This window comes from Entelurus aequoreus, linkage group LG03 (assembly GCF_033978785.1).
Source record: "Entelurus aequoreus isolate RoL-2023_Sb linkage group LG03, RoL_Eaeq_v1.1, whole genome shotgun sequence".
Taxonomy (NCBI): domain Eukaryota; kingdom Metazoa; phylum Chordata; class Actinopteri; order Syngnathiformes; family Syngnathidae; genus Entelurus; species Entelurus aequoreus.
This window is the reverse complement of record NC_084733.1, coordinates 82,408,542-82,432,137: the sequence shown is the minus strand read 5'-3', so window position 1 is coordinate 82,432,137 and position 23,596 is coordinate 82,408,542. Positions and strand designations below refer to the sequence as shown.

The window sequence follows — 23,596 nt, the reverse complement described above, 5'->3', positions numbered from 1 at the left end:
AGCAATCTGTGTCTGCGTAATCATCGTTGTGTTTGCGTATCAGGTGTGTGTGTGTGCGTGTGTGTGTAAAGCAATCTGTGTCTAAGAGTTGTGTGTGCGTATTCATAGTAGTGCATGTGTAAAGCAGTCTGTCTAAGAGTTGTGTCTGCGTAATCATAGTTGTGTTTGCGTATCAGGTGTGTGTGTTTGTGTGTGTATGTAAAACAATCTGTGTCTAAGAGTTGTGTGTGCCTAATCATGGTTGTGTATGTGTAAAGCAATCTGTGTCTGCGTAATCATCGTTGTGTTTGCGTATCAGGTGTGTGTGCGTGCGTGTGTGTGTACGTGTAAAGCAATCTGTGTCTAAGAGTTGTGTGTGCGTAATCATAGTAGTGCATGTGTAAAGCAGTCTGTGTCTAAGAGTTGTGTCTGCGTAATCATAGTTGTGTTTGCGTATCAGGTGTGTGTGTTTGTGTGTGTGTGTGTGTAAAGCAATCTGTGTCTAAGAGTTGTGTGTGCCTAATCATGGTTGTGTATGTGTAAAGCAATCTGTGTCTAAGAGTTGTGTCTGCGTAATCATCGTTGTGTTTGCTTATCAGGTGTGTGTGTGTGTGTGTACGTGTAAAGCAATCTGTGTCTAAGAGTTGTGTCTGCGTAATCATAGTTGTGTTTGCCTATCAGGTGTGTGTGTGTAAAGCAATCTGTGTCTAAGAGTTGTGTGTCCGTAATCATAGTTGTGCATGTGTAAAGCAATCTGTGTCTAAGAGTTGTGTCTGCGTAATCATAGTTGTGTATGTGTAAAGCAATCTGTCTAAGACTTGTGTGTGTGTGTGTGTGTGTGTGTGTGTGTGTGTGTGTGTGTGTGTGTGTGTGTGTGTGTGTGTGTGTGTGTGTGTGTGTGTGTGTGTGTGTGTGTGTGTGTGTGTGTGTGTGTGTGTGTGTGTGTGTGTGTGAAGCAATCTGTGTCTAAGAGTTGTGTGCCTAATCATAGTTGTGTACGTGTAAAGCAATCTGTCTAAGACTTGTGTGTATGTGTGTTGGGAAATTGTGTTAGATGTAAATATAAACGGAATACAATGATTTGCAAATCCTTTTCAAGCCATATTCAGTTGAATGCACTACAAAGACAACATATTTAATATTCAAACTCATAAACTTTATTTTTTTTTTGCAAATAATAATTAACTTAGAATTTCATGACTGCAACACGTGCTAAAGTAGTTGGGAAAGGGCATGTTCACCACTGTGTTACATGGCCTTTCCTTTTAACAACACTCAGTAAACGTTTGGGAACTGAGGAAACTAATTGTTGAAGCTTTGAAAGTGGAATTCTTTCCCATTCTTGTTTTATGTAGAGCTTCAGTCGTTCAACAGTCGGGGGTCTCCGCTGTGGTATTTTAGGCTTCATAATGCGCCACACATTTTCAATGGGAGACAGGTCTGGACTGCAGGCGGGCCAGGAAAGTACCCGCACTCTTTTTTTACGAAGCCACGCTGTTGTAACACGTGCCGAATGTGGCTTGGCATTGTCTTGCTGAAATAAGCAGGGGCGTCCATGAAAAAGACGGCGCTTAGATGGCAGCATATGTTGTTCCAAAACCTGTATGTACCTTTCAGCATTAATGGTGCCTTCACAGATGTGTAACATACCCATGCCTTGGGCACTAATGCACCCCCATACCATCACAGATGCTGGCTTTTCAACTTTGCGTCGATAACAGTCTGGATGGTTCGCTTCCCCTTTGGTCCGGATGACACGATGTCGAATATTTCCAAAAACAATTTGAAATGTGGACTCGTCAGACCACAGAACACTTTTCCACTTTGCATGAGTCCATCTTAGATGATCTCGGGCCCAGAGAAGCCGGCGGCGTTTCTGGGTGTTGTTGATAAATGGCTTTCGCTTTGCATAGTAGAGCTTTAACTTGCACTTACAGATGTAGCGACAAACTGTATTTAGTGACAGTGGGTTTCTGAAGTGTTCCTGAGCCCATGTGGTGATATCCTTTAGAGATTGATGTCGGTTTTTGATACAGTGCCGTCTGAGGGATCGAAGGTCACGGTCATTCAATGTTGGGTTCCGGCCATGCCGCTTACGTGGAGTGATTTGTCCAGATTCTCTAAACCTTTTGATGATATTATGGACCGTAGATGTTGAAATCCCTAAATTTCTTGCAATTGCACTTTGAGAAATGTTGTTCTTAAACTGTTTGACTATTTGCTCACGCAGTTGTGGACAAAGGGGTGACCCTCGCCCCATCCTTTCTTGTGAAAGACTGAGCATTTTTTGGGAAGCTGTTTTTATACCCAATCATGGCACCCACCTGTTCCCAATTTGCCTGCACACCTGTGGGATGTTCCAAATAAGTGTTTGATGAGCATTCCTCAACTTTATCAGTATTTATTGCCACCTTTCCCAACTTCTTTGTCACGTGTTGCTGGCATCAAATTCTAAAGCTAATGATTATTTGCAAAACAAAAAAAAAAGTTTATCAGTTTGAACATCAAATATGTTGTCTTTGTAGCATATTCAACTGAATATGGGTTGAAAATGATTTACAAATCATTGTATTCCGTTTATATTTACATCTAACACAATTTCCCAACTAATATGGAAAATGGGTTTGTAGTTGAGTGTCCAGCTGACGGTGGCCTACTGGACTGTCCACAAGTCCAAGGTTTAAGTAGGTCACAAAATGGCCAAAGTCCGTCAAAACCGAAGACTGGCCAAGAAATAGGAGAGTTTGTTGTTGGTCCGGATGCTCATCAAAGCGTGGCGTCGACGCCTTGAGCCATCTTGCCCTCAAACTCAGTGCGAATGTTCACGCTCGGACTGGAACTGATTTGGTTTTTGGGGCGAAGAGGAGGTCAAAGGCCATGGTGACCTTTTACATTCAAAGGGTCAAAGGTCAACATGTCAGTGTCAACTTAATGCTCAGGAAAATGTGATGATTGAAGGATGGCGTGTGAGCATTAAATGCATGCACTTCCTGTTATTGTTGTACTCTTAATTCATCATATTTAGGAGATTTGACATGTTTACTTTTTTCCCCAGTATTGGATCCCCAATTGATTTTAAAAGTTGACCTTTGTAGACGTATGAACAGCACATTATTTATTTGCTAGCTCTATTGTGACTAAAACAGAATCAGCAGAAAAAAATTATATTATTTGTGATATATAATACTATAGTCAATTAACTGAAATGATCAATATTACAGTATAACAATACAATTATTTAAATAAGTAAATACAATAAAATTAGTATATAATAAAATATAAATAAATATGGATAATATATGCAATGTAAATGTTTTGTTTGTATTATATCCAAGTACATTTATATATGAACACGTGAATCATATAAATAATAAAGTAACAAAAAATAAACTAATAATAATATATAATATATTAGCAGTTGTAGTTTTTTAATTATATAGTTAAATTATTAGTTTATATATATATATATATTAGGGCTGCAACTAACGATTAATTTGATAATCGATTAATCTTTGATTATTGTTTCGATTAATCGATTAATAATCGGATAAAAGAGACAAACTACATTTCTATCCTTTCCAGTATTTTATTGAAAAAAACCAGCATACTGGCACCATACTTTTTTGATTATTGTTTCTCAGCTGTTTGTACATGTTGCAGTTTATAAATAAAGGTTTATTTAAAAAAATAATAAATAAAAATTGCCTCTGCGCATAGCATGGATCCAACGAATCGATGACTAAATTAATCGCCAACTATTTTTATAATCGATTTTAATCGATTAGTTGTTGCAGCCCTAATATATATATATATATGAATATGCCTATATATAAATATATATGAATATGTCTATATATAAATATAATTGTATATAAATGTGTGTGTGTATATATCATATATATTTTTTATACACACACACATACACATTATTTACACAAATGTAATTTTATTTTCACACTGTCATGTTTTTTTACCAAATATAATGTGCTCATAACTTAATAATTTTGTCAAGAGTCCAATGGGGATTAATTTTGAAGTGAAAGTCAAGCACTGAATATTGATGTATTATTGATATGGTCATTTAAGTATTATTGATATGGTCATTTTAAGTATTATTGATATGACCACTTAAGTATTATTGATATGATCACTTAAGTATTATGGATATGATCACTTAAGTATTATTGATATGACCACTTAAGTATTATTGATATGACCACTTAAGTATTATTGATATGATCACTTAAGTATTATGGATATGATCACTTAAGTATTATTGATATGACCACTTAAGTATTATTGACATGGTCATTTAAGTATTATTGATATGATCACTTAAGTATTATGGATATGATCACTGTCATATTATTGATGGGATCACTTTCATATTATTGATTTGATCACTTAAGTATTATTGATATGATCACTTAAGTATTATTGATATGATCACTAAGTATTATTGATATGATTGGTGATGTATTATTGATATGCCCACTTAAGTATTATTGATATGATCGGTGATGTAATATTGATATGACCACTTAAATATTATTGATATAAGCACTTAAGTATTATGGATATGATCGGTGATGTATTATTGATCTGACCACTTAAGTTATATTGATATGACCACTTGGGTATTATTGATATGACCACTTTAGTATTATTGATATGATCAGTGATGTATTATTGATATGATCAGTGGTGTATTATTGATATGATCAGTGATGTATTATTGATATTATCAGTGGTGTGTTATTGATATGATCAGTGGTGTATAACAACACACATTTCAGGTAAGCATCCACAGGTGCGGAGCATGTGGGCTCAAAGTAAATTGGGTGATCATTCAGTGTTTGATTGATGAATTGATGATGACTTCAATCATTTGAGTGTAAATGTCTACTATGTAGTGGAGGTGGTGTGATGGATGTGTGGAGGAGCAGACTATGTAGTGGAGGTGGTGTGATGGATGTGTGGAGGAGCAGACTATGTAGTGGAGGTGGTGTGATGGATGTGTGGAGGAGCAGACTATGTAGTGGAGGTGGTGTGATGGATGTGTGGAGGAGCAGACTATGTAGTGGAGGTGGTGTGATGGATGTGTGGAGGAGAAGACTGTAGTGGAGGTGGTGTGATGGATGTGTGGAGGAGCAGACTATGTAGTGGAGGTGGTGTGATGGATGTGTGGAGGAGCAGACTATGTAGTGGAGGTGGTGTGATGGATGTGTGGAGGAGCAGACTATGTAGTGGAGGTGGTGTGATGGATGTGTGGAGGAGCAGACTATGTAGTGGAGGTGGTGTGATGGATGTGTGGAGGAGCAGACTATGTAGTGGAGGTGGTGTGATGGATGTGTGGAGGAGCAGACTATGTAGTGGAGGTGGTGTGATGGATGTGTGGAGGAGCAGACTATGTAGTGGAGGTGGTGTGATGGATGTGTGGAGGAGAAGACTGTAGTGGAGGTGGTGTGATGGATGTGTGGAGGAGCAAACTATGTAGTGGAGGTGGTGTGATGGATGTGTGGAGGAGCAGACTATGTAGTGGAGGTGGTGTGATGGATGTGTGGAGGAGCAGACTATGTAGTGGAGGTGGTGTGATGGATGTGTGGAGGAGCAGACTATGTAGTGGAGGTGGTGTGATGGATGTGTGGAGGAGCAGACTATGTAGTGGAGGTGGTGTGATGGATGTGTGGAGGAGCAGACTATGTAGTGGAGGTGGTGTGATGGATGTGTGGAGGAGCAGACTATGTAGTGGAGGTGGTGTGATGGATGTGTGGAGGAGCAGACTATGTAGTGGAGGTGGTGTGATGGATGTGTGGAGGAGCAGACTATGCAGTGGAGGTGGTGTGATGGATGTGTGGAGGAGCAGACTATGTAGTGGAGGTGGTGTGATGGATGTGTGGAGGAGCAGACTATGTAGTGGAGGTGGTGTGATGGATGTGTGGAGGAGCAGACTATGTAGTGGAGGTGGTGTGATGGATGTGTGGAGGAGCAGACTATGTAGTGGAGGTGGTGTGATGGATGTGTGGCGGAGCAGACTATGTAGTGGAGGTGGTGTGATGGATGTGTGGAGGAGCAGACTATGTAGTGGAGGTGGTGTGATGGATGTGTGGAGGAGCAGACTATGTAGTGGAGGTGGTGTGATGGATGTGTGGAGGAGCAGACTATGTAGTGGAGGTGGTGTGATGGATGTGTGGAGGAGCAGACTATGTAGTGGAGGTGGTGTGATGGATGTGTGGAGGAGCAGACTATGTAGTGGAGGTGGTGTGATGGATGTGTGGAGGAGCAGACTATGTAGTGGAGGTGGTGTGATGGATGTGTGGAGGAGCAGACTATGTAGTGGAGGTGGTGTGATGGATGTGTGGAGGAGCAGACTATATAGTGGAGGTGGTGTGATGGATGTGTGGAGGAGCAGACTATGTAGTGGAGGTGGTGTGATGGATGTGTGGAGGAGCAGACTATGTAGTGGAGGTGGTGTGATGGATGTGTGGAGGAGCAGACTATGTAGTGGAGGTGGTGTGATGGATGTGTGACGGAGCAGACATTCAAGATGTCAGGATGAGGCGAGGAGGAACTTTGATGAGGCGAGGATGCAAACACACAAGTTGATTGCTTCTTAACACAACTTGATGTTTTCTTTCACTATCAGCAACTAAGTCAAGGCTGCATCACACAAAACCTCCTTTTCTATCCTCTTCCCTTTTTATCGCCTTCGTTTTTCATCTTCTTCTTCTTTTTTTTATCTTCTTTCTTTTTACCTACTTCCTTTTTTATTTTTTTTTTATTTCATTCCTTTATTTCCTTCCTTTTTAACCTCCTTCCCTTTTTATCTTCTTCCTTTGTAACCTCCTTTTTTCATCTTCTTCCTTATCTCCTTCCTTTTTGAACATCCTTCCTTTATCTCCTTCCTTTTAACCTCCCTTTTTTATCTTCTTCCTTTTTAACCTCCTTTTTTCACCATTTTCTTTGTCTCCTTCCTCTTTGAACCTCCTTCCTTTTTACGTACTTCCTTTTTTATCTTTCTTTTAATCTCCTTCCTTTTTATCTCCTTCCTTTTTTATCTTCTTCCTTTTTAACCTCCTTTTTTCATTATCTTCTTTATCTCCTTCCTTTTTGAACCTCCTTCCTTTATCTCCTTCCTTTTTATGTACTTCCTTGTTTATCTTTCTTTTAATCTCCTTCCTTTATTTCCTTCCTTGTTTATCTCCTTTCTTTTAAACCTCCTTGCTTTTTTATTTCCTTCGTTTTTATCTTTCCTATATTTTAATTGTTTTTCTTTTTTTTCCTCCATTATTTTTATTTACTTCCTTTTTATCTTTCTTTTAATCTCCTTCCTTTTATCTTCTTTCTTTTTTCATCTTCTTCTTTTTTATCTCCTTTCTTTTTACTTCCTTCTTTCTTTTAACCTCCTTCCTTTTTATCTCCTTTTTTGTATCTCCTTCCTTAATTAAATATCCTTTATTTTCTACCTTTCTTTTTATCTCCTTTCTTTTTTATTGTCTTCTGTTTTATCCCCTTTCTTTTCATCTCCTTTTTTTATTTAATTTCTTTAATCTCCTTTATTACCTTCCTATCTTCTTTCATTTTAACTCCTTTTTTTAACTCCTTCCTATTTAATCTTTCTTTTTTATCTCCTTTTTTGTTTCCTTTCTTTTTTATCTTCTTCCTTTTGTATCTCCTTTCTTTCCATATCCTTCTGTTTTAATTCCATAAGTTTTATCTTCTTTTATGTCTTTTTTTAACCTCCTCCCCTTATCTCCTTCTTTTTTCATCTTCTTCTTATCTCCTTCTTTTTTGAACCTCCTTCCTTTATCTCCTTCCTTTTTACTTACTTCCTTGTTTATCTTTCTTTTTATTTCCTTCCTTTTTATCTCCTTCCTTTTTAACCTCCTTCCTTTTTTATTTCCTTCGTTTTTATTTTTCCTATATTTTATTTTATTTTTTATTTTTTCTCCATAATTTTTACTTACTTCCTTTTTATCTTTCTTTTAATCTCATTCCTTTATTTCCTTCTTTTTATCTTTTTTCTTTTTTATCATCTTCTTTTTTATCTCCTTTCTTTTTACTTCTTTTTATCTTTCTTTTTAACTCCTTTCTTTTTTATCATCTACTGTTTTAGCCCCTTTCTTTTCATCTCCTTTTTTTAAATTTAATTTATTTAATCTCCTTCCTGTATTACCTTCCTATCTTCTTTCTTTGTAGATCTTTCCTTTTATCTCCTTTTTTAACTCCTTCCTTTTTAATCTTTCTTTTTTACCTCCTTTTTTGTTTCCTTTCTTTTTTATCTTCTTCCTTTTGTATCTCCTTTCTTTCTATATCCTTCCGTTTTAATTCCATACGTTTTATCTTCTTTTATATCTTTTTTTAACCTCCTCCCTTTATCATCTTCTTTTTTTATCTCCTTCCTTTTTTTTATCACCTTTGACAGCAATGTGAATGATAAATGTACATGCAGTATTTTAAAGAGTACTTGTGTGTACTCGACACAGACTGATTGATTGATTGATTGAGACTTTTATTAGTAGGTTGCACAGTGAAGTACATATTCCGTACAATTGACCACTAAATGGTAACACCCCAATACGTTTTTCAACTTGTTTAAGTCGAGGTCCTGACGACATGTGAAAGATAAATGTTCATGCAGTATTTTAAGGAGTACTTGTGTGTACTCGACACAGACCTGACGGCATGGGCGCGGTGACGATGGAGGAGAAGGAGACGTTTGAAGGCGTCAGAAGTCGACTGCTGCTTCTTCTGGAGAAGCAGATTACACACTTTAGGTAGGAAAGTACACCTGTACTATCACCAATAATAGTACTGGTACTGCTCGTGCATACATGTTTACTTGTTGCAGTTATATTATATTACACTGCTAGTACTACCACTATGCATGTATACTCACTATTACTATTACTCTTACTAATACTACTTCACTGCTAGTAGTAGTACACACAACACTACTGCTATTCTAACTAATACACTACTGGTTTTGCTACTTATTAATATTGCATAGTACTTCTATGTTTGCTAATATGTGACATCCTGCTACAGAGTAGAATACTACTAATGATAGTATTAGCGGTGTTGGTGAATTACTAGGAAAAACACAATTATATTCAATAAAATGAATGCATTCATTAATAATCATTTTTATACTCGTAAATACTTTGAGTAATTGTAGTATAAATAAGTTGAATGATTTACTTTGAATATTTACAAAAATGTTTGACATGAAACCATTTGAAGAATAATATTGTTCAGCTTTTTTAAAGCATCATTTACTTACTTTAATAAAACATGATGCACATTTAAATATTTGTAATATTTCAACTACTACGGCATCAGTACTTCTACACTGCAAAAAGTCAGTGTTCAAAAACAAGGAAAAAAAATACAAAAATGAGGGGTATTTTATTTAAACTAAGCAAAATTATCTGCCAATAGAACAAGAAAATTCGGCTTGTCAAGACTTTCCAAAATAAGTCAAATTAGCTAACCTCAATGAACCCAAAAATACCTTAAAATAAGTATATTCTCACTAATAACAAGTGCACTTTTCTTGGTAGAAAAAAAAAGAGACCTTTTTGCTTAATATGTTGAAAAACATTCTTAAATGAAGTAAATGCTAGTGCCATTATTTTGACATAATGATATGCGCTCGGCATTACGTTTCTTGAAACCAACAAACTTATACTAAAAACTAATTTATTGTTCTTAATGGAAAGGCAACAAGGCAACATCTTGTTACTCTCGGGGTTTCCTAGCCGTCTAAAAATAAATTTTTCCATCGATAACATGACATCATCGCGCCAAGTGCGTGCTCTTTCAGTCAATTAGTGCGCATATATATTTACAGCCCGGCCCCCGGCCCAAATTTTTAGGGACCGAATGTCCCTTTGGGACAGAGAACCCTACTGTATTTGTAAGGTTTTGTTATTATTATACCGCCGCCTCTTTGAGCTGTAATTTGACCCCCTTAACATGCTTCAAAACTCACCATATTTGACACACACATCAGGACTGGCAAAAATTGCGATCTAATCAAAAAACCTAGCCCCAAAACTCAAAATTGCGCTCTAGCGCCCCCTAAGAAGAAAACACAGACAAAACTGCCTGTAACGTCCAGTAGGAATGTCGTAGAGACATGAAACCAAAACCTCTATGTAGGTCTCACTTAGACCTAGATTTCATACACTGACATCCTTCAGCAAAAATCAACAGGAAGTTTGCAATTCCCCCTTCAAAACAAAAGTTTTGTAAAAACAGTCACCTTTGCCTCTTTGAGCTATAATTTGACCCCCTTAACATGCTTCAAAACTCATCAAACTGGACACACACATCAGGACTGGCAAAAATTGCGATCTAATAAAAAAATTAAAAAAAACACCCCCAAACTCAAAATTGCGCTCTAGCGTCCCCTAGGAAGAAAACACAGACAAAACTGCCTGTAACGTCCAGTAGGAATGTCGTAGAGACATGAAACAAAAACCTCTATGTAGGTCTCACTTAGACCTAGATTTCATACACTGACATCCTTCAGCAAAAATCAACAGGAAGTTTGCAATTCCCCCTTCAAAACAAAAGTTTTGTAAAAACAGTCACCTTTGCCTCTTTGAGCTATAATTTGACCCCATTAACATGCTTCAAAACTCATCAAACTGGACACACACATCAGGACTGGCAAAAATTGCGATGTAATTTAAAAAAAAAAAAAAAACACCCCAAACTCAAAATTGCGCTCTAGCGTCCCCTAAGAAGAAAACACAGACAAAACTGCCTGTAACGTCCAGTAGGAATGTCGTAGAGACATGAAACCAAAACCTCTATGTAGGTCTCACTTAGACCTAGATTTCATACACTGACATCCTTCAGCAAAAATCAACAGGAAGTTTGCAATTCCCCCTTCAAAACAAAAGTTTTGTAAAAACAGTCACCTTTGCCTCTTTGAGCTAAAATTTGACCCCCTTAACATGCTTCAAAACTCATCAAACTGGACACACACATCAGGACTGGCAAAAATTGCGATCTAATAAAAATTTTAAAAAAACACCCCCAAACTCAAAATTGCGCTCTAGCGTCCCCTAAGAAGAAAACACAGACAAAACTGCCTGTAACGTCCAGTAGGAATGTCGTAGAGACATGAAACCAAAACCTCTACGTAGGTCTCACTTAGACCTAGATTTCATACACTGACATCCTTCAGCAAAAATCAACAGGAAGTTTGCAATTCCCCCCTCAAAACAAACGTTTTGTAAAAACAGTCACCTTTGCCTCTTTGAGCTATAATTTGACCCCCTTAACATGCTTCAAAACTCATCAAACTAGACACACACATCAGGACTGGCAAAAATTGCGATCTAATAAAAAATTAAAAAAAACACCCCCAAACTCAAAATTGCGCTCTAGCGTCCCCTAGGAAGAAAACACAGACAAAACTGCCTGTAACGTCCAGTAGGAATGTCGTAGAGACATGAAACAAAAACCTCTATGTAGGTCTCACTTAGACCTAGATTTCATACACTGACATCCTTCAGCAAAAATCAACAGGAAGTTTGCAATTCCCCCTTCAAAACAAACGTTTTGTAAAAACAGTCACCTTTGCCTCTTTGAGCTATAACTTGACCCCCTTAACATGCTTCAAAACTCACCAAACTGGACACACACATCAGGACTGTCAAAAATTGCGATCTAATCAAAAAACCTAGCCCCAAAACTCAAAATTGCGCTCTAGCGTCCCCTAGGAAGAAAACACAGACAAAACTGCCTGTAACGTCCAGTAGGAATGTCGTAGAGACATGAAAAAAAAACCTCTATGTAGGTCTCACTTAGACCTAGATTTCATACACTGACATCCTTCAGCAAAAATCAACAGGGAGTTTGCAATTCCCCCTTCAAAACAAAAGTTTTGTAAAAACAGTCACCTTTGCCTCTTTGAGCTATAATTTGACCCCCTTAACATGCTTCAAAACTCATCAAACTGGACACACACATCAGGACTGGCAAAAATTGCGATCTAATTAAAAAAAAAAAAAAAAACCAAACTCAAAATTGCGCTCTAGCGCCGGCTTGGAAGACAAAACTGCTCCCAGGAAGAAAACACAGACAAAACTACCTGTAACTTCCAGTAGGAATGTCGTAGAGACATGAAACAAAAACCTCTATGTAGGTCTCACTTAGACCTAGATTTCATTGACTGACAACCCCCAGCAAAAATCAACAGGAAGTTTGCAATTCCCCCTTCAAAACAAAAGTTTTGTAAAAACCAGCCACCTTTTTTCAAACATTATCTCCTCTGAGCGCGTTTGTCGTGTCGGCTTCAAACTAGCACAGGAGAGAGATGGAACCCTTCTGATTAAAAGTTGATGAAAGAGTTTTAATTACTGCTCCGGTTTGGATTTTATGTGCCGTCAAAGTCGGTGCCGTCCATCGCTGCTTGCAGCTTTAATTTTAATTGTAATTTTGAAGAATTTATCTGAATGTGCATGAACCTTTTCTGTTCAAAATTGTTAGAAATGTCACATGTTAAATGTTTAAATATTAACTGTCAGTTTACTGTACTGTGCCAACTGTACTACTATATGAGTACGTATTTTCTATTGTTTCATTGGAAATAAAACAGCAAAAGTCCATTTGGCTGTCATCTGTTTTAATTATGAGACACAATTATGTCAAAATCATGATTTTTTTTTTTCATGCTTGAAATAAGAAATTGTTACTTTAAAAAAGTAGTTTTATACGTGTGAGTGTTGATGACACAGCTTTGCAACACTTGATATTCTAGTTTCAAGCATGTTTTACTCAATATAGGTCATCAAATCTCAGCAACAAGCTGTAATATCTTACTGAGATCATTTAGGACCAAAACCCTTAAAACAAGTAAAACACTCTAACATAAAATCTGCTTAGTGAGAAGAATGATCTTATCAGACAGAAAATAAAATAAAATGTATTATTCTTTAAAACTGTGAAGCAAATACTGACATACTAGTACTAGTACTACTACTAGTACTAGTATTAGTGCATGATGTTTACTGTACTCGGAGATTGCAAAGTCATCGTAACGTTAACGAGACAATGTCTTAATTGTCGTAATTAATTAGCTGCATCACCACCCTTTGCTCTTTTTGACCGCGCGGAAGCGCAGCAAGGCATTCTGGGTACCCCCCTCCCCGCTTTAGCAGGTGCAGGACGTGCGAGCCGGCTGCGTGCGTGCACGTGTGAACGCCACGCCGAGGCTTTGTCAGCGCGGCGTGAAAGCGGCAGCCTCCAGACCTTGAGCGCCACTCGGCTGAATAGAGCGGCGCCCATTAAGCGTCTTGTCGGAGCAGGCCCTTTAAACCCTCCACGCTTGAGAGGGGCCCTCCATCTGGGGCCCCCTTGGAGGGGGGGGGGGGGGGGCTAAGAGGAGGTGGCTGAATGATGTGGAGGAGAGGAGCGTTTGTTTTGATGACTGCGGATCGCTCTCATTCATCTTCTTTTTGATATCAATGACTGTATCCTTCAGGATCATGCAGGGTTGTCAAAAGTATCGATACTGGCACACTAAAATTACAGCCATGCCTTCTTTTTCATGGCGTCACTTCCTGTTGCCTTTCACTCATTAAGAAACGCTAATACAAGCAGTGCCAGTGTAGAGGGCGCGGCCCACAGCGCATTTTAAAATACTAAATAAAAGGTGAAATGTAACGATAAAAAGTTGCAACGATGACTAATAATAAAGCCATGCTTTTCTTTAAAACTGTCATTACTCAAAATATATTAATTAATCAAAATCAATGTAGTTCTAAATTATTGACTTGTTTAAGGCTCCAATTACTTCACATCAAATATTCCACTCTGAAATATTTTTTTAGGAAAATATTGCATCTATTGTGTGTTTAACATTAAAAAACAGAGTTTCTTAAAGGCCTACTGAAATGATTTTTTTTTATTTAAACGGGGATAGCAGATCCATTCTATGTGTCATACTTGATCATTTCGCAATATTGCCATATTTTTGCTGAAAGGATTTAGTAGAGAACAACGACGATAAAGTTTGCAACTTTTGGTCGCTGATAAAAAAAAAGCCTTGCCTGTACCGGAAGTAGCGTGACGTCACCGGAGGAAGGACTCCTCACAATTCCCCATTGTTTACAATGCAGCGAGAGAGATTCGGACCGAGAAAGCGACGATTACCCCATTAATTTGAGCGAGGATGAAAGATTTGTGGATGAGGAACGTGAGAGTGAAGGACTAGAGTGCAGTGCAGGACGTATCTTTTTTCGCTCTGACCGTAACTTAGGTACAAGGGTTCATTGGATTCCACACTTTCTCCTTTTTCTATTGTGGATCACGGATTTGTATTTTAAACCACCTCGGATACTATATCCTCTTGAAAATGAGAGTCGAGAACGCGAAATGGACATTCACAGTGACTTTTATCTCCACGACAATACATCGGCGAAGCTCTTTAGCTACTGAGCTAACGTGATAGCATCGGGCTCAAATGCAGATAGAAACAAAATAAATAAATCCCTGACTGGAAGGATAGACAGAAGATCAACAATACTATTAAACCGTGGACATGTAAATACACGGTTAATGCTTTCCAGCCTGGCGAAACTTAACAATGCTGTTGCTAACGACGCCATTGAAGCTAACTTAGCTACGGGACCTCACAGAGCTATGCTAAAAACATTAGCTATCCACCTACGCCAGCCAGCCCTCATCTGCTCATCAACACCCTGCGTTCCAGTGATCGACGGAGCGACGAAGGACTTCACCCGGTCATAGATGCGATCGGCGGCTAGCGTCGGCTAGCGCGTCTGCTATACAAGTCAAAGTCCTCCTGGTTGTGTTGCTGCAGCCAGCCGCTAATACACCGATCCCACCTACAACTTTCTTCTTTGCAGTCTTCATTGTTCATTAAACAAATTGCAAAAGATTCACCATCACAGATGTCCAGAATACTGTGGAATTTTGAGATGAAAACAGAGCTTTTTGTATTGGATTCAATGGTGTCCCAATACTTCCGGTTCAACCAGTGACGTCACGCGCATACGTCATCATACATAGACGTTTTCAACCGGAAGTTTCGCGGGAAATTTAAAATTGCACTCTATAAGTTAACCCGGCCGTATTGGCATGTATTGCAATGTTAAGATTTCATCATTGATATATAAACTATCAGACTGCGTGGTCGGTAGTAGTGGCTTTCAGTAGGCCTTTAAGGGCAATTTAAAAACATTTAGGTTTACTTTATATCGACAGACGTAAAGTTGTTGTAGAGATTTAACAACACTGCAAAAACTGAAATCTAAGTAAGATTAAATATCTCAAATAAGGGTGATATTTGCTTATTTTCTGTCTGATTAGATAATTATTCTCACTAAGCAGATTTTATGTTAGAGTGTTTTACTTGTTTTAAGGGTTTTGGTCCTAAATGATCTCAGTAAGATATTACAGCTTGTTGCTGAGATTTGATGACCTATATTGAGTAAAACATGCTTGAAACTAGAATATCAACTGTTGCAAAGCTGTGTCATTAACACTCACAAGTATAAAACTACTTTTTTAAAGTAATAATTTCTTACTTCAAGCATGAAAAAAAAAAATCATGATGCCGAGCCCATATCATTATGTCAAGATAATGGCCCTAGCATTTACTTCATTTAAGAATATTTTTCAACATATTGAGCAAAAAGGTCTCTTTTTTTCTACCAAGAAAAGTTCACTTGTTATTAGTGAGAATATACTTATTTTAAGGTATTTTTGGGTTCATTGAGGTTAGCTGATTTGACTTGTTTTGGAAAGTCTTGACAAGCTGAAGTTTCTTGTTCTATTGGCAGATAATTTTGCTCAGTTCAAATAAAATACCCCTAATTTTTGTAATTTTTTTTCTTGTTTTTGAACACTGACTTTTTGCAGTGAATAAAAAATGTAAATAATAATAGTATATAACCTTTTTTAACAGCTTTTCCAACACTTTTTTTTTTTTTTACAAAAAGGGCAAAAAACTAACACATTAAAAAAAAAGGAAACACAAAAAAAATTATAAAAACTTAGAAGCTATGGATAGATCTGAAGTTGATCTCGAGACTTAAGTGTTTGAAGTAAAAAATAAAAAAAAAAGGTGTATGACTTATTTTTAACACTTTTATGAGTGGCACCCTTTGGATCCCCAAGAAGTTTTATTTTTAAAACAGTCTTTGCTCAAAAAATAATAATAAATCAAAATCTATGTTGTTATGAATTATGGACATATTTTAGGCTCCAATTACTTCATATCAAATATTACACTCTGAAATATTTTTTGGGGAAAATATTGCATATTTTGTGTGTTTTCCATTTAAAAAACAGGGTTTCTTTGGGAAAAGGGCATAGAACATTAAACATGTAGTTTTACTTTATATTGGCAGATAGACTTAAAGTTATTCTAGAGATTTAACAATAAATAATAACAATAATATATGAAATTTTTAAACTTATTTTTCAAGAAAATTTTATTTGACAAATAGGGCATAAAACAAACACATTTAAAAAAATTAAAACATTAAAAAAGTTTAAATAGAAAAAAAAACGTAGAATTGACGACAAGATCTGAAGTTGATCTAGAGACTTCAGTGTTTAAAGTAAAAAAGTAAAATAAAAATAAAAAAGTGTATGACCTATTTATGAGTGTATAACACTTTTATGAGTGGGACCCTTTTGGATCCCCAAGATGTTTAGTGGGCTTTTATTTTTAAAACTGTCTTTGCTCAAAAAGTAATAATGAATCGAAATCTATGTTGTTATGAATTATTGACCTATTTTAGGCTCCAATGACTTCACATCAAATATTCCACTCTGAAAATTTTTTGGGGGAAAATATTGCATATTTTGTGTGTTTGCCATTAAAAAATCTGGGGTTTTTTGGGGGGGCAAAGGGCATAAAACATAAAAATGTAGTTTTACTTTGTATCGATACACTTAAAGTTATTCTAGAGATTTGACAATAAATATTAACAATGATAGGGCTGCAACTAACAACTAATTTGATAATCGATTAATCTGTCGATTATTGCTTCGATTAATCGATTAATAATCGGATAAAAGAGACGAACTACATTTCTATCCTTTCCAGTATTTTATTGGGAAAAAAACAACATACTGGCACCATACTTATTTTCATTATTGTTTCTCAGCTATTTGTAAATATTGCAGTTTATAAATAAAGGTTTATAAAAAAATAAAATAAAATAATAGAATAAAAATTTGCCTATGCGCATAGCATAGATCCAACGAATCGATTACTAAATTAATCGGCAACTATTTTTATAATCGATTTTAATCGATTAGTTGTTGCGGCCCTAAACAATAATATGAAATTTTTAAACATATTTTTCAATAAAATTTTATTTGACAAATAGGGCAAAAAACGAACACATTTAAAAAAAATAAAAATAAAAAAAAGTTTAAAGAGAAAAAAAACTTAGAATTGACAACAAGATCTGAAGTTGTTCTAAAGATTTAAGTGTTTAAAGTAAAAATAAAAAAAAAGTGTATGACCTATTTATGAGTGTATAACACTTTTATGAGTGGGACCCTTTTGGATCCCCAAGATGTTTAGTGGGGTTTTATTCTTGAAAACTCTTTGCTAAAAAAATAATGAATTAAAATGTATGTTGTTAGGAATTATTGACTGATTTAAGGTTCCAATTAGTTCATATAAAAAATTCCACTTTGAAATATTTTTGGGAGTTTTTGTCATAAAAACAAAGTTTTCTATGACAAAAGGGCTATAAAATAATAAAAAACGTAAAGACATGTTTGTGTACTTTGTATTGGCCGCTGCACGCTTTGAAAGCCTGGACAGTATGAATACTTTTTTATTGACATATATGAATGAAAAAAATGTCACCACGTTGGCGTTCGAGTAAGATGAACTCCACAGCGCCTCTGCTGGTTGCAGAGAAGTACTGCACTTTTTTTTGTCCATTTGAAACATGTCTTTCTCAAAAATGAAGATGTATTGACGATTATTCATTCTGATATAATCCCAGACTTATGGTGCGTGATGGGAAAAAAACATGCGCCGTGATGCTAATTGTTCACTGGAAGGTCAGCTCCTCGCTTTGTGCGCTAATCATGTGACCCGCGCGCCTGCAGGCACTCACTTTTGTGTACCGAGTACCGTTGTCAATTTAGAGGTGCAGCTTAGCCCCGCCCCCTCGTCTGCACTCGGAGACGGAGGTGAGAAAAGCGTAATTAGAAGAAAGGATGCAGCCATCTGTTGCCGACGCATCTTCTGCCCTTCTCTTGTTCTTGTCTGCAGGTACTGCTTCCCCTTTGGAAGACCAGATGGCGCCCTGAAGGCCACGCTGTCCCTGCAGGAGCGGGTACGCCACACGCCCCTCAAACTCCTTTCACTGCCATTATGGCCAGGAATATTCATAGCCTCAATTTGCAAAGGCAACTGTTTTTGAGTATTAGGCTCTTTTTTTAAGCGACCCACGATGAAATGATGGGACAGGCCACTATTAAATCGTTTGGCAGGACCACGTCAAAAGATTTGGCTGGCCACGTTAATGACTTGGCCAGCCACATTAGAATTATGTGGCATGCCAATTTAAAATAACCTGGAGGGTCACGTGAAATGAAGTGGTGGACCACAATAAAATGATATGGCGGGCCACGTTAGAATTATGTAGCGTGCCACGATCAAATTAAATGGCCTGCCATGTTAAATTGAAGCTGTAATCCACAATAAAATGATGTTGCAGGCCACCCACGTTAGAATTATGGGGCGTGCCACAAGAGAATAATATTGCGGGCCACGTTAAAATTATGTAGCGTGCCACAAGAAAATTATATGGCAGGCCACTTAAATTGAGGGTTTAATCCACAATACAATTGTGGCAGGCCACTTAAATTGAAGTTGTAATCCACAATAAAATGATGTTGCGGGCTACCCACGTTAGAATCATGAGGCGTGCCACTATAAAATAATATGGCGGGCCACATTAAATTTATGTAGCGTGCCACAATAAAATGAAATGGCAGGCCACTTAAATTGAAGATGTAATCCACAATAAAAGGATGTTGCGGGCCACCCACGTTAGAAGTATGTGGCGTGCCACAATAAAATGAAAACGGCGGGCCACATTAGAATTATGTAGCGTGCCACTTTAATTGAAGTTGTAATCCACAATAAAATGATGTTGCGGGCCGCCCATGTTAGAATCATGGGGCGCGCCACTATAAAATGATATGGCGGGCCACATTAAAATGATGTTGTGTGCCACAATAAAATGATATGGCAGGCCACTTAAATTGAAGTTGTAATCCACAATAAAAAGGATGTTGCGGGCCACCCACGTTAGAATTATGTGGCGTGCCACAATAAAATGATGTGGCGGGCCACATTAGAATGATTTAGCGTGCCACGATAAAATTATATGGCGGGCCACCTTAATTGAAGTTGTAATCCACAATAAAATTATGTTGCGGGCCACCCACGTTAGAATCATGAGGCGTGCCACGATAAAATAATATGGCGGGCCACATTAAATTTATGTAGCGTGCCACAATAAAATGATATGGCAGGCCAATTAAATTGAAGTTGTAATCCACAAAAAAATTGTGGCAGGCCACTTAAATTGAAGTTGTAATCCACAATAAAAGGATGTTGCGGGCCACCCACGTTAGAAGTATGTGGCGTGCCACAATAAAATGAAAACGGCGGGCCACATTAGAATTATGTAGCGTGCCACGATAAAATGATATGGCAAGCCACATTAATTGAAGTTGTAATCCGCAATAAAATGATGTTGCGGGCCACCCACTTTAGAATTATGTAGCGTGCCACATTAATTGAAGTTGTAACCCACAATAAAATGATGTTGCGGGCCGTCAATGTTAGAATCATGGGGTGTGCCACTACAAAATGATATGGCGGGCCACATTAAAATGATGTAGCGTGCCACGATAAAATGATATGGCAGGCTACTTAAATTGAAGTTGTAATCCATAATAAAATGATGTTGTGGGCCACCCACGTTAGAATTATGGGGCGTGCCACTATAAAATGATATGGCAGGCCACTTTAATTGAAGTTGTAATCCACAATAAAATGAGGTTGCGGGCCACCCACGTTATAATTATGGGGCGTGCCACTATAAAATGAAATGGCAGGCCACTTAAATTGAAGTTGTAATCCACAAAAAAATTGTGGCAGGCCACTTAAATTGAAGTTGTAATCCACAATAAAAGGATGTTGCGGGCCACCCACGTTAGAAGTATGTGGCGTGCCACAATAAAATGAAAACGGCGGGCCACATTAGAATTATGTAGCGTGCCACGATAAAATTATATGGCAAGCCACTTAATTGAAGTTGTAATCCGCAATAAAATTATGTTGCGGGCCACCCACATTAGAATTATGTAGCGTGCCACATTAATTGAAGTTGTAACCCACAATAAAATGATGTTGCGGGCCATCAATGTTAGAATCATGGGGTATGCCACTATAAAATGATATGGCGGGCCACATTAAAATGATGTAGCGTGCCACAATAAAATGATATGGCAGGCTACTTAAATTGAAGTTGTAATCCACAATAAAATGATGTTGTGGGCCACCCACGTTAGAATTATGGGGCGTGCCACTATAAAATGATAAGGCAGGCCACTTAAATTGAAGTTGTAATCCACAAAAAAATTGTGGCAGGCCACTTAAATTGAAGTTGTAATCCACAATAAAAGGATGTTGCGGGCCACCCACGTTAGAATTAAGTGGCGTGCCACAATAAAATGATATGGCGGGCCACATTAGAATTATGTAGCGTGCCACGATAAAATTATATGGCAAGCCACATTAATTGAAGTTGTAATCCGCCATAAAATGATGTTGCGGGCCACCCACATTAGAATTATGTAGCGTGCCACATTGATTGAAGTTGTAACCCACAATAAAATGATGTTGCGGGCCATCAATGTTAGAATCATGGGGTATGCCACTATAAAATGATATGGCGGGCCACATTAAAATGATGTAGCGTGCCACAATAAAATGATATGGCAGGCTACTTAAATTGAAGTTGTAATCCACAATAAAATGAGGTTGCGGGCCACCCACGTTAGAATTATGGGGCGTGCCACAATAAAATGATAAGGCAGGCCACTTAAATTGAAGTTGTAATCCACAAAAAAATTGTGGCAGGCCACTTAAATTGAAGTTGTAATCCACAATAAAAGGATGTTGCGGGCCACCCACGTTAGAATTAAGTGGCGTGCCACAATAAAATGATATGGCGGGCCACATTAGAATTATATAGCGTTCCACGATAAAATGATATGGCAAGCCACATTAATTGAAGTTGTAATCCGCAATAAAATGATGTTGCGGGCCACCCACATTAGAATTATGTAGCGTGCCACATTGATTGAAGTTGTAACCCACAATAAAATGATGTTGCGGGCCATCAATGTTAGAATCATGGGGTGTGCCACTATAAAATGATATGGAGGGCCACATTAAAATGATGTAGCGTGCCACGATAAAATGATATGGCAGGCTACTTAAATTGAAGTTGTAATCCACAATAAAATGATGTTGCGGGCCACCCACGTTAGAATTATGAGGCGTGCCACGATGAAATGATATGGCAGGCCACTTAAATTGAGGTTGTCATCCACAATAAAAGGATGTTGCGTGCCACCCATGTTAGAATTATGTGGCGTGCCACAATAAAATTAAGCGGCGTGCCACATTAATTGAAGTTGTAATCCACAATAAAATGATGTTGTGGGCCACCCATGTTAGAATCATGGGGCGTGCGACTATAAAATTATATGGCGGGCCACCTAAATTGAAGTTGTAATCCACAATAAAAGGATGTTGCGGTCCACCCACGTCAGAATTATGTGGCGTGCCACAATAAAATTAAACGGTGGGCCACATTAGAATTATGTAGCGTGCCACATTAATTGAAGTTGCAATCCACAATAAAATGATGTTGCGGGCCACCCATGTTAGAATCATGGGGCGTGCCTCTATAAAATGATATGGCGGCCCACTTAAATTGAAGTTGTAATCCACAATAAATGGATGTTGCGGGCTCTCACGTTAGAATTATGTGGCGTGCCACAATAAAATGATATGGCGGGTCACATTAAAAATATGTAGCGTACCACGATAAAATGATATGGCGGGCCACATTAATTGAAGTTGTAATCCACAATAAAATGATGTTGTGGGCCACCCATGTTAGAATTATGGGGCGTGCCACTATAAAATGATATGGCAGGCCACTTAAATTGAAGTTGTAATCCACAATAAAATTGTGGCCGGCCACTTAAATTGAAGTTGTAATCCACAATAAAAGGATGTTGCGGGCTCTCACGTTAGAATTATGTGGCGTGCCACAATAAAATGATTTGGCGGGTCACATTAGAATTATGTAGCGTACCACGATAAAATGATATGGCGGGCCACATTAATTTAAGTTGTAATCCACATTAAAATTATGTGGCGTGCCACAATAAAATGCTATGGCAAGCCACTTAAATTGAGGTTGTCATCCACAATAAAAGGATGTTGCGTGCCACCCATGTTAGAATTATGTGGCGTGCCACAATAAAATGAAGCGGCGTGCCACATTAATTGAAGTTGTAATCCACAATAAAATGATGTTGTGGGCCACCCATGTTAGAATCATGGGGCGTGCGACTATAAAATTATATGGCGGGCCACATAAATTGAAGTTGTAATCCACAATAAAAGGATGTTGCGGTCCACCCACGTCAGAATTATGTGGCGTGCCACAATAAAATTAAACGGCGGGCCACATTAGAATTATGTAGCGTGCCACATTAATTGAAGTTGTAATCCACAATAAAATGATGTTGCGGGCCACCCATGTTAGAATCATGGGGCGTGCCTCTATAAAATGATATGGCGGGCCGCTTAAATTGAAGTTGTAATCCACAATAAAAGGATGTTGCGGGCTCTCACGTTAGAATTATGTGGCGTGCCACAATAAAATGATATGGCGGGTCACATTAGAAATATGTAGCGTACCACGATAAAATGATATGGCGGGCCACATTAATTGAAGTTGTAATCCACAATAAAATGATGTAGCGGGCCACCCACGTTAGAATTATGTGGCGTGCCACAATAAAATGATATTGAACCCACATTAAATTGAAGTTATAATCCTCAATAAAAAGATTTTGCGGGCCACCCACGTTAGAATTATGTGGCGTGCCACAATAAAATGATATGGCAGCCGCATTAAATTAAAGTTGTAATCCACAATAAAAGGATGTTGCAGGCCACCTACGTTAAAATTATGTGGCGTGCCACAATAAAATTACATGGCGGGCTACATTAAATTGAAGTTGTAATCCACAATAAAGTGATGTTGCGGGCCAAATAAAAATTAAGTGGTGGGCCGCCATAAATGATGTGTTCTGCCACAATAGATTTATATGGTGTGTCACTTTAAAATGTTGGGACGGGCCACATTAGAATGACATGGCAGGCCACGTTAATTTGATGTGGCAATCCACATTCAAATAATGTTATAAATGATAAATGGGTTATACTTGTATAGCGCTTTTCTACCTTCAAGGTACTCAAAGCGCTTTGACAGTATTT

The 23,596-nt window shown here is 37.8% G+C and overlaps 1 protein-coding gene across 5 annotated transcripts in view; it reads left to right on the top strand.

The window, feature by feature from the left end:
* The window catches only part of LOC133646968 (calcium-dependent secretion activator 2-like), a 133,510-nt gene that overhangs the window by 15,215 nt on the left and 94,699 nt on the right, over nt 1-23,596 (top strand). For all 5 annotated transcript variants that reach the window (XM_062042956.1, XM_062042955.1, XM_062042953.1 and 2 more), the window contains exons 3-4: nt 8,655-8,756; nt 18,269-18,332. In XM_062042956.1, the coding sequence (XP_061898940.1) occupies nt 8,655-8,756; nt 18,269-18,332 (166 nt within the window). The remainder of the gene's footprint in view (nt 1-8,654; nt 8,757-18,268; nt 18,333-23,596) is intronic.